This window comes from Miniopterus schreibersii (assembly GCF_964146895.1).
Source record: "Miniopterus schreibersii genome assembly, chromosome: 9".
NCBI lineage: Eukaryota > Metazoa > Chordata > Mammalia > Chiroptera > Miniopteridae > Miniopterus > Miniopterus schreibersii.
The window spans coordinates 72,570,381-72,588,752 of record NC_138118.1 but is presented as its reverse complement, the minus strand read 5'-3'; the positions used below and the strand labels follow the sequence as shown (position 1 = coordinate 72,588,752).

At 33.6% G+C, this 18,372-nt stretch overlaps 1 protein-coding gene across 2 annotated transcripts in view; it reads left to right on the top strand.

Moving 5' to 3' along the window:
* The window catches only part of HYCC1 (hyccin PI4KA lipid kinase complex subunit 1), a 58,456-nt gene that overhangs the window by 23,657 nt on the left and 16,427 nt on the right, over nt 1-18,372 (top strand). For both annotated transcript variants that reach the window (XM_081146704.1, XM_081146705.1), the window contains exons 3-10: nt 3,088-3,189; nt 7,214-7,393; nt 8,216-8,296; nt 8,791-8,906; nt 9,525-9,620; nt 14,402-14,518; nt 16,225-16,312; nt 16,825-16,984. In XM_081146704.1, coding sequence (XP_081002830.1) covers nt 3,088-3,189; nt 7,214-7,393; nt 8,216-8,296; nt 8,791-8,906; nt 9,525-9,620; nt 14,402-14,518; nt 16,225-16,312; nt 16,825-16,984 — 940 coding nt within the window. The remainder of the gene's footprint in view (nt 1-3,087; nt 3,190-7,213; nt 7,394-8,215; nt 8,297-8,790; nt 8,907-9,524; nt 9,621-14,401; nt 14,519-16,224; nt 16,313-16,824; nt 16,985-18,372) is intronic.

Here is an 18,372-nt window from a genome sequence, read left to right as displayed (position 1 = left end):
TTGGTCCGAGAAGTCAGAAACCCTTTGATCTAATTATAATTCTGCTGGGTGGTTTTATGCTATTGGACAAATCGCCTAACTTCTTTGGGTCTCAATAGTCTCATCAGAAAAAATTAAGTGTAGGTAGTCTGTGAAGACGGTTTTGGCTCTTTCTATCCTGTTCCATGGTCGCAGTCTGAACTCCCAACTTCACAACTTCATTCAACATTCTTTCAAATGTACAAAGACAACTCAATTTGCTTTGTGTAAATCTTATTTTTTCCCTTTGGACGAACCATTCAGTGTATACTCTGGCTTTGGGCTCTCGTTTTTAGTGCTCTTTACATACCAACAAAATTAGACTGGGACTTCATTATTTTAAGATTTCATGAATTTCAACCTCTAGCTTTTCAAATATTTATTTGTACCATGTTATCTTTAAGATTGCATTATTTTTTGTAATGCTATGTGTAAATTTATCTAGCAGATTTCCAGACTCCAGACTCCTACTTTTTTCAATTTTCTGGTAGTCACTAAATCTCAATATGTAACTCAAATCCAGTCTTATGTGTAATGTTTTTGAACAGAGCTGTTTTATTTATTGGTTCTCCACCCATCTGTCTATCTTCATTAATTCTCTTTCACCCAACCCATATCACATCCTTACATTTAAAAAAACACCCATCTGCCAAATGATACTTTCGTATGAAGCATCTGTCTTCAAATTTTGCCAAGACTAATTTTCCAACATAATTTCTCATTATTACTTTTTTGTCTCCGGTTCTGTCTTCTGAAAAGTGTGAAAACTTAGCTGGTATTTAAGAAGGCCAATACCTTTGAACTGATACAGTGCAGGAAACTTTAAAGGTTTGCTGTAAAACTGTTTAAATCGTTAGGCTCTTTTAGATCTTGAGTTTTTCAAAGCACTGTTCATAAACACAATTATATCTTCTCCCCTTCTATAAACACAATTAACTTCTACATTCACAAAATAGAATAATAATAGAATTATGATAAAATGTAATAGTTCATAATACTAATTTTTAGGAGACCTGTCATTTAGCAGTAGTAGCCTAGGTCTAGGGTATATTCTAGAGCTTGTCTTTTCCAAAAAGAGATGTTTTTGTTTGTTTGTTTGTTTGTTTTGTCTTTGGCTGTTTCACAGAAAATATTTTACCTCATGAGGGTTAATTGGTACATAAACTAAAAATTATAGTTCACATTTTTAATGAATGCTCTTACTAGCCTAAATAGTATACATAGAATTATAATAATCTTTATTTTCACTATTTTTTTAAGATTTATGTTTCAATTCAGTTTTAAAATTTGTAGTTAGACACACATGTATACATATGTAAAATACTGTATTTTGAATATATAATTCAGGTTCATTTCCATCCAGGGGATTAAAAATCTGCTGTTTATTTGACTTATTCCCTTTATATAAATTCTCCCACTATTAGGTTACTCTTGATCAAATAACGGAAATGAAATGTTGCCTGGCGATCTTTTGTTACATGCTTTTGAAATATTGAAGAATGCCCTAATCTCCTCTTTATGTAAACAGGTGCAGTAAAACTCCCCCCCTCCACCACCACCCTCTAGAAAATGATAGAAGGTTCCCAGATAGTTCACATTTACTTACCAGTCTGCTGAACAAAACTCTTTTATTAAATTAAAAAAGAATCTATTCACTTATATAACCTAAGGTGAGATGTGACCTGTTTTTAAAGAATCTACCAAAGTGTAAACATTGACAGTATTCATTTCTTATTCTATTCACCTATAATTTCTTCAGCAAAAGTTTGAGTATGAGGCTGTGTGCTGAGTGCTGTGGATGGAGAGACGGTATAAGATCTTGTCCTCAAGGAGATCACAGTAAAGTAAAAATGAACCAGATATCCATATTATAAAAATTTATGCTGTTTAATTTTCTATGTGTATTTATGCACACATATACACCTATGTACACTAACCATAACCCACTTTAAATCATGAAATACTAGGATACGGGACATGTAAGAAACAGTATATCTTCGAATGACTGCCAGCAATATCTTGAGACATATCTACTGCCAGATTAACGTTTGTTGATTGATTGCTTGGAGAAAGTTATGTGCATGAGAAAGAATCATGACTTGGGAGACATATGTTGTTAAGGAAGGGGTATATTTTAGGAGGATAGGGTTTTATCCTTTGTTATGAAGTGTTTTGTTTTTGCTTTTCAGATTTTCCTACTACTTTTACCCCAAACCATCTGACTTACTCCTGGAGTTTTCTCTCTTTTCATTCCTCTCTTTTGTCATGATGTCCTTTCTGAATGGATGATGCTGGCAAGCTCTGATTAGTTGTCTGTATTTTAAATGATATTAGGAAAACTAGTTTGTTGGTAGTGTGGCTACCCTGTTCTGCAGTTCTGAGAAGTCTAAAATTTCTCCCCAATTCTATAAAGGAGAACAGCCATACCCAACTTAACAGTCACAATTGTAACTCAGGAGAGTTACTTTGATAATGATCTATAGCTTTCAGGTTTGAAACATTATTTGATCCATATATAACAATGTTCATTAATACAATGTTTATTAAAAAAGCAAGATTGAAAAAAAGCAAGATCAATATGGCTGATGAGATTTTTAGCTTATATAATGCTACAGAAAATGTATCTTTGGCTTACACATGGTCTGTATGCTCATTTCTAACCCTACACTGTGATCAAAGATGAAGTGTTGTTAATTATGTCTCTGTTGATGATAAGAGGATTATCTATCTATCTATCTATCTATCTATCATCTATCTATCTATAGATATATATTGTGTTTTGTTTTTGCAGTTATTTTGTTGAGATATAATTCACATAACTTAAAATTTACTGTCTTAAGGTGAAAATGCAGTGGGTTTTAGTATATTCATAATGCTGTTCAACCAATACCAGCATCTAATTCTGGGACATTTCTATCACCTCAAAAAGAAACTCCATACCTGTTAGTCACTGTCAACTCTCCCATCCCCCAATCTCTGGCAACAGCTAGTCTACTTTCTGTCTATGAATTTGCCTATTTTGGACATTTCATAAAAATAAAATGTTTGGTTTTTTTTTAATTTGTTTAGACACTACCAGAAACATCTTTACCAAATTATGCCACAAATTTGAAAGATAAGAGTTCTTTAGTTTCATCTCTTTATAAAGTTATCCAGGAGCCACAAAGTGAGGTAAGTGCTCTTACAATTTATTGTATTAGTACTATTGATTGTACTAGTACAGTTGGTTGATTTTTAAATTTTCATTGTGAAATATAAATAAAAAGTGTAAGAAATAGTATGTGTTTAACCAACTATAGTGTACATTATGGAGTGTTTAGGTAATTACCTTTGAGAAATGGGGTGGAGGGAATAAGAGAAGAATACTTTGTTTAAAAATGGCAGAGTAAAAAAGAAATTATAATAAAATGAACTCCAGTGTACCCTCTCCCAGGCCAAGAAATAGAATTATACCATATTCCAAAAGCCATCTCTGAACATGTTCCTCCTGATATCTATCTATCTATCTATCTATCTATCTATCTATCTATCTATCTATCAATCATCTATCTATCATCTATCTATCTATCTATCTATCTATCTATCTATCTATCTATCTATCTATCATCTATCTATCTATCATCTATCTATCTTACTTGAGGTAGCCTAGAAAAGTCTGGGTCACTACATTCTTTCACTCCTTCAGCAAATATTTGCCCTCTGTGAGCTGGCTGTAATGCTAGGCAATAGAAAATCAAAGATGAGTAGCACATGGTCTTCATCTCAGAAGAGGAAAGGAGTAGAAAATAAGTAACATACTTTCAAGGCAAATTCCTAACTGATTCTAGATGAATGTGCTTGAATTTGCCAGGTGTGCAAGATAAAAGGACATTCCAAGCTGTAGGGCTAGTATACAGAGTCCTGAAAAAATGTAAGGCATTTACAGAAAGGCAAGCACTGGCTGGTGCTTTTCCCAGTCCTTCCTTTTTCCCTCTTCCATCTTTTCTTTTTTTTAGATAGAAAATTTAGGTTGAAGGTGATAAAATTATCTATACTCCAGATTCTGGTGCTTATAAATCTCACCATTCTTAGTAGAAATAGAAAAGGGTTAGAAATAGGGTAGAAAATAAAAAGGCATGGCATTTGGGAAAAAAGCAAATAGGCTAACACAACAGTTAACAAGAGAGGATAAGACTGGTAGGAACTGAGGTGGAAAGAGATTTTGGTTGTAACCATGGTGGATCTTGAAATCTGTCATAAGCAGTTTAGACTTTTTTTGCACTGAAGGGATGACTTGATTAGATTATTCTTTTAAGAAAGTGGCTACTCGAAAGATAGATTTGGAGAATGGATAGATGAGACTGACGAATGTCAGAGGGATGGAGGAGGGCAGGTGGGTGGAGGGGGAGAGAGTAACCAAAGAATTTATATGCATATATGCACAACCCAAGGACATGGACAGTGGTGGGGAGAGGGACTGGGGAGGGGGAAGGGACAGGGTGGAACAGGTCATTGGGGAGAAAAAGGGACATCTGTAATATTTTAAACAAACAAAAAAAATTGAAAGCAAGAGATTAGGCTGCTATGAAAATAGCCCAGGAGGGAGCTGTTGAAAACCTGACCTGGGGCGATGCCAGCTGGAATGAAAAGAGGTGGAGCAGAGGGGAGGAATGTGAGGTGTGTGATTCTTTTGTACTGATTTTGGAAGAAGACATGATAGGCTCGAACACTGCTAATCTCATTATTCTGGTAAAATAACTTATACTCTGGAGTTCAGTCCTCTATGGACCTATGTGCCTTTGGGATGAAACTATCAGAACTAGAGTCCTTGGTTATTTGAGTAGTTCACCTCTTTTGGAGGAGGTCTGGAATAACCCAGCTTCTGCTGAGTGTGCTGTAAAGTACATCATGAATTTTAGGTGCTGAAGGAAAGATTAGGAACTATAGTGACAAGCCAAAAAATGTTAGTTGGAATAACTGAATAGAATAATCATACTTTGCTTGTCCCTCCCTCTTCCCCAAAGCTACTTAATTTGTATAGTATGTGAAAGTTGTTTCCTTGAAGGGTTTTAGATTTTAGTGTGTTTGGGTAGAAGCTGTTTTCAAGTTTTCCATATTTAGTTGAGAATTATTTCACCAAGTACAAGTTTAGCTATGTGCTTTATTATTATTTTTAAACAAGTTAAATCTTGTTTATCATTTCATGATTAATATTTTTGAAAGACTTAAAAATTATTAAATTATTCTTCTGATGAAGTATGTTTTAACCAGGCTACCTTGGATAGAGTTTGTAAGGTAGTACAAACTAGCCTGATAGGAGACTAGTTTTACTGATAGGCTAGTTTGGTTCACAGCATTTCTTTTATTTAGATTAACAATGAATACAGCTCTAATGGTTCATAGCACTGTTTCTCAAACTGTGGTGAAAGACCAGTTTTTAAAAATTTTCAATCTGTCACAGGATGTGTGTTCCTAATGTTCATGATGAACATGCAACTCACATCCCATGTGAGGCTCCACATGAATTCGATAACCCCTAACTGATCTATACTCTGTTGAATAAGTGCTGATCATCCACTTGGATGTTGTAGCAATATCAAGTTGCTATAAAAGTTTCTAAATTCTTCCTTTCAGTTTCTGTATTTATATTGTTGGGGACTGGTAGCAGTTTGTTTATGGTCTTTAGTCCATGGACCACACTTTCAGATTTAGGAGGTTTTGCATGTAATTTTGTTTTATGGTTTTTGCCTGATCAATGTGGTGAAGACAGTATGTAATCTGTATTCTTAAAAGACAACTCTACTTTAAAAATTATATTTAGAAGTGCTTCTAAAATTTCACAGTGTAATCTACTTTAACATCACAACCTTCCTTTTGCTGTTTAGATTATTTGGAGATATTCCTAATGAGTTAATAACATTGTCTTTTGGCATTTTTGAAATTTGGGACATTGGTTCTGGTGTTCTTTGAAGTCTGGCAAATTTGGTATTTGGATTTTACTGATAGTACATTTTCATTATTCAGTTTAATTCATTTAATAAATATTTGTTGAACCCCAAAATGTTCCAGAAATAACTTAGAAATATAGTAGTGAACAAAATTGACTAAATTCTTGATCTTATGAGTTAGAATTCATACTCTGGTAAGTGGGATACATCAAACAAATATCTAAAGGTATAATACAATGCCAGTTCGTGATAAAACTATGGAGATAAATAAAGTGGAGTAGGGACTGAGGAGGTGATAGTTGAGTCAAGGTCTGAATGCATGAGAGGGAGAAAAAAAACTGGGGGCAAGAGCTTTCCAGGAGAGGAAATAGAAACTGAAAAGGACCTGGGATAGGTGGTATGTGTGGTATGCTCAAGAAACCATAAAGAGGCAGTTTATGGTATAGTGAAGTTTTCTTGACTGGTGCTTTTTAACTGACTTTTTATAACTTAAAGATAGGCACATGATTGAAGGCTAACAATGCTCAGGTCTCTTAAGAAACCAGATGTTTTTTGAAAGCACCACATAAAGTCTCTTTAGTGTTCTAGGTGTAGGGAGCCCAAAGTGAAGAGAGGGTCAGTTCAATGGCTACTGGCACCTGAGTAGTAATTTCCTTCCTACTTTTCTATATCTTTTTCCACCTTAGTAGTTCAATTAAAAAAAATTTATTTTTACAAGACTTTCTTGTAAAATTACCCAAACTTAACTCTTTCCCATCTTCTATTTCTGTTTTAGTCATTTAAAGGCATTTTAAAGTCACATTTCTATTACCATTAGAAATCTCTCTTAGGAGACAGACATTTTATAAATGGATTGTTGTAAAAGTTTATTTGTAACTTAGCTGTTTTAGAATGCAGAATGGAAAGAGGGTACATGATGACTAGGTTCTCGTTAGACCCATAAAAAGTCCATTTAGCATGTGAAAATATATGCGATGTACAGTTCTCTCGTAATATACTATAAAACCTACCCGCCAAGTACAACAGTGTTTCCATGAGAAAAATACATTAAAAAATTCACACCATACACTAGGAACGAACAGCATGTGCTCCATCGCTTGTCTCAAATATATTCAAGTTACACAAGTCAAACACCACCTGTAATTCCCCCAAAAGGAAACACGTTTACGTTTCAGTAATTGCCAACCAGGGAAGAACTTGTATATTTTATCTGTCAGTGTTACTCAAATACAACCCAATCCTAGAACTAACGTTTTGTCCTCTTACAGTTGCTAGAACCTGTCTGTCACCAGCTCTTTGAATTCTATCGCAGTGGAGAGGAGCAGTTACTCCGATTTACACTGCAGTTTCTTCCAGAACTGATTTGGTGCTACCTTGCGGTCTCAGCCAGCAGAAATGTGCATAGCAGTGGATGCATTGAAGCTCTTCTCCTAGGGGTTTACAATTTGGTTTGTATTTAATGTGGTTAGCAAAATGTTTTTTGGCAAAAGCAAATACATAACCTTTTCAGCAAAAGCAAATACCTAATAGCAACTACTTTTCATGTTTGTAAAGCTAATATTTGTTTTTTGTACGTCAAATAACTTAGCTCATTCTTCCAAACATAACTTTATGGCGCTTGAGGGCTTATACGGGCATACATATAATTATGTAAATAAATCTTTTGGAATTGACTGAAGACTGAAAATCAGACCAATTCTTTTATGGAGGTATCTGAAAATGTAATTATTGAAGTTAAAAATTTTTAAACTTAAAATCCATTGCCTATAAATTGTTTTGTAGCCTCCACAAAAAGTTTAGGAGAGAAAATTTGATTTAACATCTACCACTAATAATTCTGTAAAATCTGGACTGTCTCCAGAGTTTATAGCATTGATTTAACATGTAATTGGAATTACTAATAGTATTTGTATATTAATTATTATGACATTCTATATACTTAAGATTTCTACTTTTTAAAATGGAAAAAAAAAATTGAGCCTTTTCTTAACATATTTCATAACTGTGTCAATTGATTTAGAAAATGTAACTTTTTACATTAAGACATTACATCTGTATTTCAGCCATCCTTAAAATTATGTGTTACTTATATTTTAAAAGTGGAAGGTGTTTGTGAATAATTGATAATGGATTATCATAATTTAAGATTTGAGCTGACTTTAAAATTCTTTTTTTTTTAGGTCTTTTTTTTTTTAAGAATAATTTAAATTTAGCTTTAAATTTATGTGCGAAAAATAAATATTTTAATATACTTTCTTTTACTTTTGTAGGAAATAGTTGACAAACAGGGACATAGCAAAATATTGAGTTTTACGATTCCATCTTTATCCAAACCGTCTGTGTATCATGAAGTAAGTGACATTTTATCAAAGAATGCTTATTGTTGCTATCTGAAGTTGCCATAAATTAGGGTGTGGTTATTGAGGCAAATTTTTTTGATCAATTTATTAGTACCTCAAGTATAAAACAATAAAGTATTTGCTATTTCCAAATTTGAAATGAGAAATAAAAATCATTAAAGTTTAAAATCTGATTGTAAGAGATGTATTCAAAGTATTCATTTTGAAATATTTTTCTCCCCTTCCAATGGATAAGACTAGTCTATTTTTTTTTGTAGCAATTATGTATTTTCATGGTAGAATTTTTGAAGCTAACCTATTATTTCTATTTGTAGTTTGGTTGTTAATTATTTATTAAATCTTTGAGCAGAAAATTTAATAGACAATCTGAATATTTTTAAGATATATGATCATGGCAATTATTCTTAGTGGTGTATGTATTCTAAGTATCACATATTTAACAGAAGATTTTTTATTTCTTCTTTATTCAAATGTCTTATCTTTAGCCTTCCAGCATTGGTTCCATGGCTCTGACTGAAAGTGCACTATCCCAGCATGGTTTGTCAAAAGTGGTGTACAGTGGACCTCACCCCCAAAGGGAGATGCTGACAGCACAGAATAGGTATACTGTCAAGATATAACCTACACTACTACCGCACTGATAAAAAAAAAATTTCCAGCAGATTTATAAATAATGTTTAATGAGTTGTATATAACAATTTTTAAAAATATTGAGTCATTGTACAAAAGAAAAAACACATCTTCCTGATTTGTCACTTAACACTTTGCTTTAGATGTCATTGGAAACATCAAATTTTTAAGGAAATTTTCACATGACTGTTACTTGGGAAGTCATCTTTTTCCTTTTAGTTTAGTTTAGTTTTGTTTTTTTAATATATCTTTACTGATTTCAGAGAGAGGAAGGGAGAGGGAGAGAGAGAGATAGAAACATCAATGATGAGAGAGTCATTGATCGGCTGCCTTCTGCACGCTCCCTACCAGGGATTGAGCCGCAGCCCAGGCATGTGCCCTGACCGGGAATCAAACCGGGATCTCCTGGATCCTAGGTTGATGCTCAAACACCGAGCCACGAGAGCTGGGTTCCTTTTAGTTTTGTATTGTTGTTGTGATTATTTTGTACAGGCCTGTTCTATAACATAACACCTCTTCCCAGTGCCTGCTTAATTACGGATGACTTAGAAATCTAAGGATTTGTAACTATTCTTTTGTTTATCTTTAGGTTTGAAGTGTTGACATTCCTTTTGTTGTGTTACAATGCTGCCTTAACCTATATGCCCAGTGTTTCTCTTCAATCATTGTGTCAGATTTGTTCAAGGTAAATTAAAATTTTAATATTGAAGTATATGAATCTAGAGTTGCTAGTTTGTTATATATCTAAGTTATTTTTGTTTTATCATTTGTTTAAACATTAAATAAGTTAATATGAAGTTCAGCCTAGCCAACACATAGGAAGTTTCTTATAAATTATAGTAACAAAAAACACAAGAGGGTAAAGTTGAATAGTATTCAATGGGATATTTCATTAGAAAAGGCTCATACTATATAATTAAAAGGATGAAGGTGTTATGTATTTCAGTATTTGGCATGTGGTTGGTTTCTCTTTTGTTTGCTTACTTATTTTACAAAAATTATTATGTATTTCTGTTGTACTTTAACTTGGTACCAAGAAATAAGTAAGATATACTGGTTTTTAAACTTTCCTTGTTTAAAAAAATTGAGCCAATGGATTGGTTAAATAAATTATGATAGTGCTTAGGTATACTATGCAAACATTTAAAAATTCCAATTTAAAAAGATGCTTGCTGGTAGATTATATATGCTCTGACTCTAGCATTGACTCTGCATGACAGTAGTTACTTCTGATCGGTAGGATTAGGGTTTGTTTTACTTTTTCCTGTGTGGTTTTCTGTCCTTTTCTCAATTTGCTGTAACGGACATGTTACCTTTTTAAAAAAAATAACAAATTGAAACAAAAAGACACAGAAAATGTCTTTGGTAATTCAAGCAAATGGGGAAAATAGAGAATTAGGGAGCCTGTAAAATAATTTAGATTTGGGGGACTTATATAGAAAATGTAACTTTGAAATGTTAGTAAGAGGGAGGCTGCAGAGTGCAATACTCAGAAATCAAAACAAAACAGAAAAGCAGAAATCGATCCTGAGTAGGATAGAAAACTGTACAGGACCAGGGAGAAAAGGTTGATGTAAGGAGAGGTGCTTGCCAGAGAAGGTGGAGATGTGCAAAGCTAGACAATTCCTGAATTAGCCTAATTACATTTCCTAGACCTTGGAAGATGATACCCATGTGCCATCTCTCCCACTTACTGAGTTTCTCTAATGTGTTTCTTGTTTTAAATCCTTTAAAGTCACAGGTGCCCAGACTTTTGAATTTTACAAGATCCATAAAATTTCAAAAAAAGCTGGAGTGGGTGGAGTATCTACACAGTGTTGCCAATGTTTTATCTTGCCAACTGGTATTATAAATATCTACCATCAACATTATTTAACAAAACAGAGAGTATTTTAATATGAAAAAGCAGGGAGAGGAAAAGGGAAGAAGAATAATTTATAAATTAAAAATGGGATGTTTTGTCTTTGTTTCTCATTTCACTGTGATCTAGTAAACTGTTATGGACTAAAATGAGGATAAGGGCCAACACTTCAGAAAAACTCTCTTAAGGAGTGACTTGATGCCGCCGTTTTCACCTTTAGAACTTAAGGCAGATGACAAAGTCCAGCTTCTACTCTGAAGCAGTGTCTTATGTGGTAGGACCCAGGAATGATGATACAGATATAGATATATAGAGACATCTATACCATGTATCTGAAACTTAGCATCTCCTAAAACAGTGTGTCTTATTTGTCCAAGTTCATTTAATGACACTGCCATCCAGACGACTATCCACACTAGTGTAGGAATAAGTATACTCCTATTATTCCTTTATCCCCACTCTTGATTTTACTTTCTAGATGTGACTCCAACCCCACCCTTAACTCCTCCCCACGATACTTCTTTAATTCGGCTCACTTCATCTCACTTGTGGGGTATTTGACACTCTCCTCTCCCGTTTCAGTGACCTCTTCCAGGATAACCTGAGTGATATAATCAAAAGACCAATCTGATCATGTCACTCCCTTGCTTAAAACAACAAAACAAAAACCTTTAGTTGCTTCTCACTGCCTACATAATAAAGCCTCGCTGATTATAAGATAGCTGTGATCTGACCCCTTGCTAGCTGCTCCATTATTTTCTAGTGTCCTAGCATTCTGTCCCACTAGAATTGCCTATCTCCCTGAGGGCGTGCTGTTTCATCCTTTTATCTTCAAGGCTCTGTCCAAAGGAATATCTTTCTGGGAAGACTTCTCTGACCTTCTGCTTCTTCCACTAGAGTTTTCCACTCTCTGCTTTTGTTACCTCTGTAACTTGTTCATTGCAGATATTTGTTTACTATTCAATCTCCATGGTTAAATTGTGAATCCCTGTGGGTGCTACAGCTTTCACCTATATCCCTAGTGTCTGACACAATATAAATCTTCAATAAGTATTTACTGAATGAATAAATAAATTGAAAAATTCTATCTTTCATATATTGGTTCTCTGTTATTTACTACCACCCCTATCATAAAGGTGCAAGGTGTAAGAAAGTAAGATGGCTCTAAGTTTGATTTTTTAGATAAGAGTAAGAGGAGTCTATTCTAGTTTAGATTTAAGTTTTTGTAATAGCAAGAAACATTTGAATTGGTTTTATTTCACATCCAGCTAATTTTTCTCAGTTTCTGTCTTAGTCACCTCAAGCTGCTATAACAAAATACCATAGACTGAGTGGCTTAAACAGTAGACATTTATTTCTCACAGTTGGGGAGTCTGGCAGATCAAAAGTGTAAGTGCCAGCAGATTTGGTTCCTGGTGAACGCCATCTTCCTGGCTTGCAGGCTACTGCCTTGTCATTGTGCCTCCACATGGCAGACACCTCTGGTCTCTCTTCTTCTAAGGGCACTAACCTCATGGTGGGTGCCTCACTTTCATAACTTCATCTAAACCTAGTTACTCCCAAGGGTCCCATCTCCAAATATTACCATATTGGGGAATTAGGTCTTCAACATGAATTTGAGGGGGACACAAATATTCAGTCCATAAGTATCCCTGCTCCCCTTTACCCTTGGTTCTAAAGAGTTTTAAGATCCTTTCAATATAAAATGAATTGATATTTACTCTTTAAAGTTGCTTTGAATTAATGATATCCTCAGGGGGATATTTTTGAAATGGTCTGTGGTATACTTGGGCATGTTTAAGGAAAGGCTTAGGTTCCTTGAGTAGAGGAAATATTAAGTTCCAGGTAGTAATTGCATGGGGGGAAGGAGTAAATAATTACTATCTATTGACTAGTACTGTATTAAGTAATGGTTATATTATATCAACCACAGCACATTATGAAAAAACAGCTATTTTCCCATTTTATTAAAAATAGAAACTTATAAAAGGGACATCTGTAATATTAAAAAAAAAAATAGAATCTTACTCTTTATTTTAAAAGCAGTGCATGTTGATTATAGAAAATTTAGAAAATACATAAAAATATAAAGAAGAAAGTACATCACCTGGCTGGATGGCTCAGTTAGTTGGAGAATTGTCCTGCACACCAAAAAGTTTTGGTTTCAATCCCTGATTTGAGGTGCTTATGGGAGGAAGATAATCCATGGTTCTCTCACATCAATGTTTCTCTTTCTCTCTGTCTCCCTTCGTCTCTCTTAAAAAAAAAATCAATTAAAAAAAAACCTAACATATCCTCAGGTGAGGATTAAAAAAAGGGAAGAAAATACTGCTATAATCCCACAGCTCAGAGATAACTCTCTGACTTTGTATATGATCTTTTTATAGTGACACATGCCATTCACATATTTGTTTATTGTAAAACCAGATTAGGCTGCATGTGTTGTTTTGTATAATTTTTTTCCCTGTCATTTAAGTAGACTTTCAAAACATCATGTTTAATTGTTTCATAGTATTATCTGAGTGATTTAGAATTGGTTCCCTGTGTTGGACTTTGGGTGGCTTCCTATTCATTATAATAAGTACTCCTTAACTTTAATACTCATTAAATATTCTTCACTATAATAAATACTTCTTTACGTTTCAATTTTTTTTTTTAAAAATATATCTTTATTGATTTCAGAGAGAGGAAAGGAGAGGGAGAGAGAGGGAGAGAAACATCAATGATGAGAGAGTCATTGATCGGCTGCAGCCCACAACCCGGGCATGTGCCCTGACCAGGAATCGAACCCTGATCGCCTGGATCCTAGGTCGACGCTCAACCACTGAGCCACGCCCGGCTGGGCTACACTTCAATTTTTTATGATAGTTTCTTTAAAAATTTTTGGTAAAAATCGATTGATCTTTCTTTAGGATTCTACCTTTGTTATCATGTTTAGGCATTCAAAGAATATGTATTTGCTTCTGTTTTATTTCTCATGGTTTTTAACATTGAAAATTGCAACCTATCTTTAGTTTATTAACCTTTAAAAGATGGCATTTAAATTCCGTCAGCATTTAAATTCGGCCAGCGGGACCCACTCCTTGCCGGGAACTAAAGTTCCCTTTCATCAGATAAAGGTTAAGATATGTACTGTGTGATGTTTGAGTCTAATTTTAGAGGGGTTTTTTTTTTTGTTTCATTTTGTTTTTTTGTTTGTATGTTTTTTAAGCCTACAGTTTGTGACAAGAATTTTGTCAGAGATGGAGAATCACACCACAGATCTATTGATGATAAATAGTGCTGAGTTCCATGTAATAAGTTTTACAGTGACCAAAAATTACTAATAATTGAATTGATCAAAATTAGTGAATCAACTTAGAGAATCTGGTTCACTTACTACATACTAACATCCCTCTAGCTCTATACATTTTTCCCCCAGGCTGATTTGCTCGGGAAAATGTTACAGACAGATGTCCTGTTTGGGAAGATTCTTTGTTTCATAGCTGTTAGGTTTGTTTAGAGAAGAGAGCATACCTAGTATATTGATGGCTTATAAATGTTCAAAAGTAAATTACCTAAATTTTTAACAATTTTACAAATATATTTATTTTTGGTCTTTCTAGAATCTGTGTTTGTGGATATCCCAGACAACATGTCAGAAAATACAAAGGTGTAAGTAGCAGGATACCAGTTTCTTCAGGATTCATGGTGCAGATGTTAACAGGGATTTATTTTGCTTTGTAAGTTTATTTCATATACAAAGTAAACATTTGATCTTTTTGGAAAATTGTAGTTTGTTATTTTATTGTTACTATATACTTATCTCAATAGATAAACAATTGGCATATTTTTGTGAAAGAATATCAATCAAGATCTTGATAATAGAGCTTATTATTTCAAATATATCTTTTAATGTTCTGAAGAATTTGTATTCAATTGAAACATTTCATCATTTTTTAAAAATTTAAGAACAGAATGAAAATTAGTAACACCTAAATATACTCACAGTTCCTTTTTTCATTACTCTTTTTTGCTGTAATTTCCAAATAGCTCCCTGCCAATGAATATCTTTTTCCATTCTAGAAATTTTAACTCTTGAAAAAACAATTTAGAGCCTCTTTGATCACAAATAATTTATTAATTTCTAATATTGATGCTCAGCCTTAATGCCTTAGCTACTAGTATTTTTCTCTGAACCCTATCTTTTATAATTCTTTTTTTCCCCTTTTTTATTGGATTTATTGAGGTGACATTGGTCAATAAAGTTATTTAGGTTTTAGGTATAAATTCTATAATGCATTATCTGTATATTGTATTGTGTTTTCAGTACCCCAAGTCAAGTCTCCTTCCATCACCATTTATTCCCCCTTTTACCCTCCTCTATCTCCCCTACCCCCCTTTCCCTTTGGTAATCACCATATTATTGTCTGTGTCTATGAGGTGGTGTTGTTTTTTCTTAATCGCTTCACCTTTTTACTTAGTAATTCTTTTGATCACAATTTATTATTAATTTGCTATTTATTCTATTAATTTCTAACTAGTATTTAATTGCTTAGATATTAGTATTTTTCTTTAAACCCTATCATTTACTTGGTGATTCTCTTACTACACATATCTTACTATACTTTGTATTATATTCACTTGATACTTTAATTTCCCTAGTAGATTATAATCCTTTTGACAGAAGGCAGAATTTATTATCTTTGGGTCAAATCTGGCTTGCTGCCAATTAAAAATTTTTTGTTGTTGAAACACAGCCACATCCATTTGTTTTCATATTGTCTATGGCTGCTTCTGTGCTGTAGTGACAGAACTGAGTAATTATAATAGAGACTGTATGGCCCCCAAGCCAAAAATATTCATTATCTATTCCTTTAAGAAAAAGTTTGTTGACCCATGTGTTAAACCTTTAATATTGTCCCATTCTACGCAACACACACTTTTCCCCCAATATATTGCTCATATTTGCAATGTACATCATGTACACTTCTAAATGACTATCAAAATGCAAAGAAGTAACTCCTTAGGGTACTGCAAGCCACAGTAGTTGTGGATTCCCATTAAAAGCTGTGGGAGTTACTGAATAATTTGAGCATAAAGTGTTGGAACATTATTCTAAGGTATATAATTTATTATGTTCTGACTTGCTTTGAAAGTGTAAAATGCTTTGAAATTCCCTGGCTTTTTTGATATCTGTTCCTTAAATAGAAATGTTTTTAGAGAAGAAATGTATATCTACCAAATGTTATTTTCTACTTATTGGCTTTCAGATACAATTGAAAGGAATTCAAAGATTTAAATATATGTTTTTAAGGAGTGTGGAATGCTGAGCAATGTGCTAATCTGACCGATTATTTTCCTCAGTAAAGATAGTTTCTCATTGTATTTTATTCAATTATATAGAATTAATTTAAACTAATTATATTTTATTTATTTAATTTTATAGTTATAATGGAGAGTGGGATCTAGCTCAAAAAGCATTGGATGATATTATATACAGAGCCCAGTTAGAATTATATCCAGAGCCATTGCTGGTAAGTGCCTCACTTACTTACGCAATTTTTTAATTTAAAAATTCCCAAATTAGAACTATAAATTGAGGAATTCATAGTACATTAATATGTCATTAATACTCAGTGATTCATGCTCCTGTTATACTAGGAAAATTTTATACTTGAAAAGGTATATATATAAAATAAAATTTGAAAATTTCATTTAACTAACTTCTTGGATACCTGGTAAATAGTGTTTTTAACTTATAAGAATGTTCTCCTTAACATGCTAGAGCTACATTTATTAGTTAGCATTAGGCGTTTGGAAATATAATTCGATCTTTGGAAATTTCATCTCTTACATGTTGTATTTAACCGTACGTTTTCCCCTGAGCTCGTACTCCTTATTCCGGAGGGTTTGTGTATCATCTTATGGAATACCTTAGAGAAAGTGTTCTTTTTAAAACCTGTTAAAATTGAACACTTTGTCTTATCTAAGGGTATAATAATACATTTTTAAATACCAATCTTAAACTGTTATGTTTCCTTCTTAGGTTGCTAATGCAATAAAGGCTTCATTGCCTCACGGTGCCATGAAATCTAGTAAGGAGGGTACAAGGTGTATTCAAGTTGAAATCACACCAACTTCCTCTAGAATATCAAGAAATGCAGTAACCAGCATGTCAATAAGAGGTCATAGGTGGAAAAGACATGGTAAGAAATAAAAACCTCTACACATTAGAGGACTGTTGAGTCTATCACATTTTTCTCTGTCCTTACGGTGCTATAATTCCTGGCTTTAGTAAACGGTATCATAGTGGCATGGAAAAGAGTTGTTGGGTCACTTTTAACTTCTAATTTACTGTCAATGAGTGACAGGCTACAAGGAAAATACAGCCCCTTATGTTACATATACAAATGAAAGTTTATTTAAATGTTGGCTTTTAAATTATATTTCAATAGGGAGAAAAGTATGAAAATGCATGTAAAAGTTATCCATACATTTTGAGTTTCTTTTCACAATTACTTGCAAATATTTCTTAATGTTTCTGATTTCTCAACTAGCCTTCTAGTAGGTTCACTTGCATATTGAAGTAGAGCGGCAAATAGGGACTTCAGCATTTCTTCTGGGTTTCCTGTAAAGGATATCATAGTACTGATGCAACTCTGGGCATTTCTGTTTTCTGGAAGTTAATTTTCTTCCACAATTGTTTGTTTTAATATTCCTTCTTTAGTGCTTCATTTTATTATTTGAAAATTCTATTGGACGTTAATTTATTCACCATGGTCTTCTCAGTGCTCTCTTATTTCTCTTCCTTCTAATTAATTATTTCTTATTTAATTTCTTGTTCTTTTTATAACTTCCCTCCTACCTGGAAGTTATTGTAGTGGCAGATATCAGTGTATAAGAAGATTGCTGTCACCTTTCTCAGGAGGTAATAATAGAGTGGGAGGCACAAAGTCCCTTCTCTGCCTAAGCAAACATTGATTAGGAGTAAAGCAAAACCAATTCTCTACTTTCCTCTTCCCTTAAACTGATGAAAATGGCAGCTCCTTTTGGAATATTTAATTATATTTGTCCCTATGGTCTCTGTAGAGAAATGCAAAAGTGAGAAGAATGAGATTATTTATGGTGAAACAAAGCTGATGATGAGGAAAGTTGCCATTGTTTCTTCTCCCGGGAAACCAGGAGATAGGATGTCAGATAAAGAGTGGTGGTGAAATTTCCCAGCTTCATCAATGATCATTTCGAACCTTCTTCTTTTTAGAGTGTGACAGTTCTTGAAGGCATAAGAAAGATGGTAATGTTTGCCATTAGCAAGGCAAATCATGTTACTATTTAAAACAAACAGTCAGACACTTCAGTCTCTTCAGTGAAAATTATGTTACTGAATGGAACTAGATTATAGGTAGAAAGCCATCTAATTAGACATGGTGGTACCCTCGAAATCAGTGGTTTGTTTTGACATAAATAGGTGAACATAGGCACAGAGGCAACAAACCAGATCATGTGGGTCATTGTGGCCATAATGGCTCCCAAATTACCACTCTAGGAAATGTAAGAATGAATTTTAATTCCCTTTCCACTTTCCTTTCTTGCT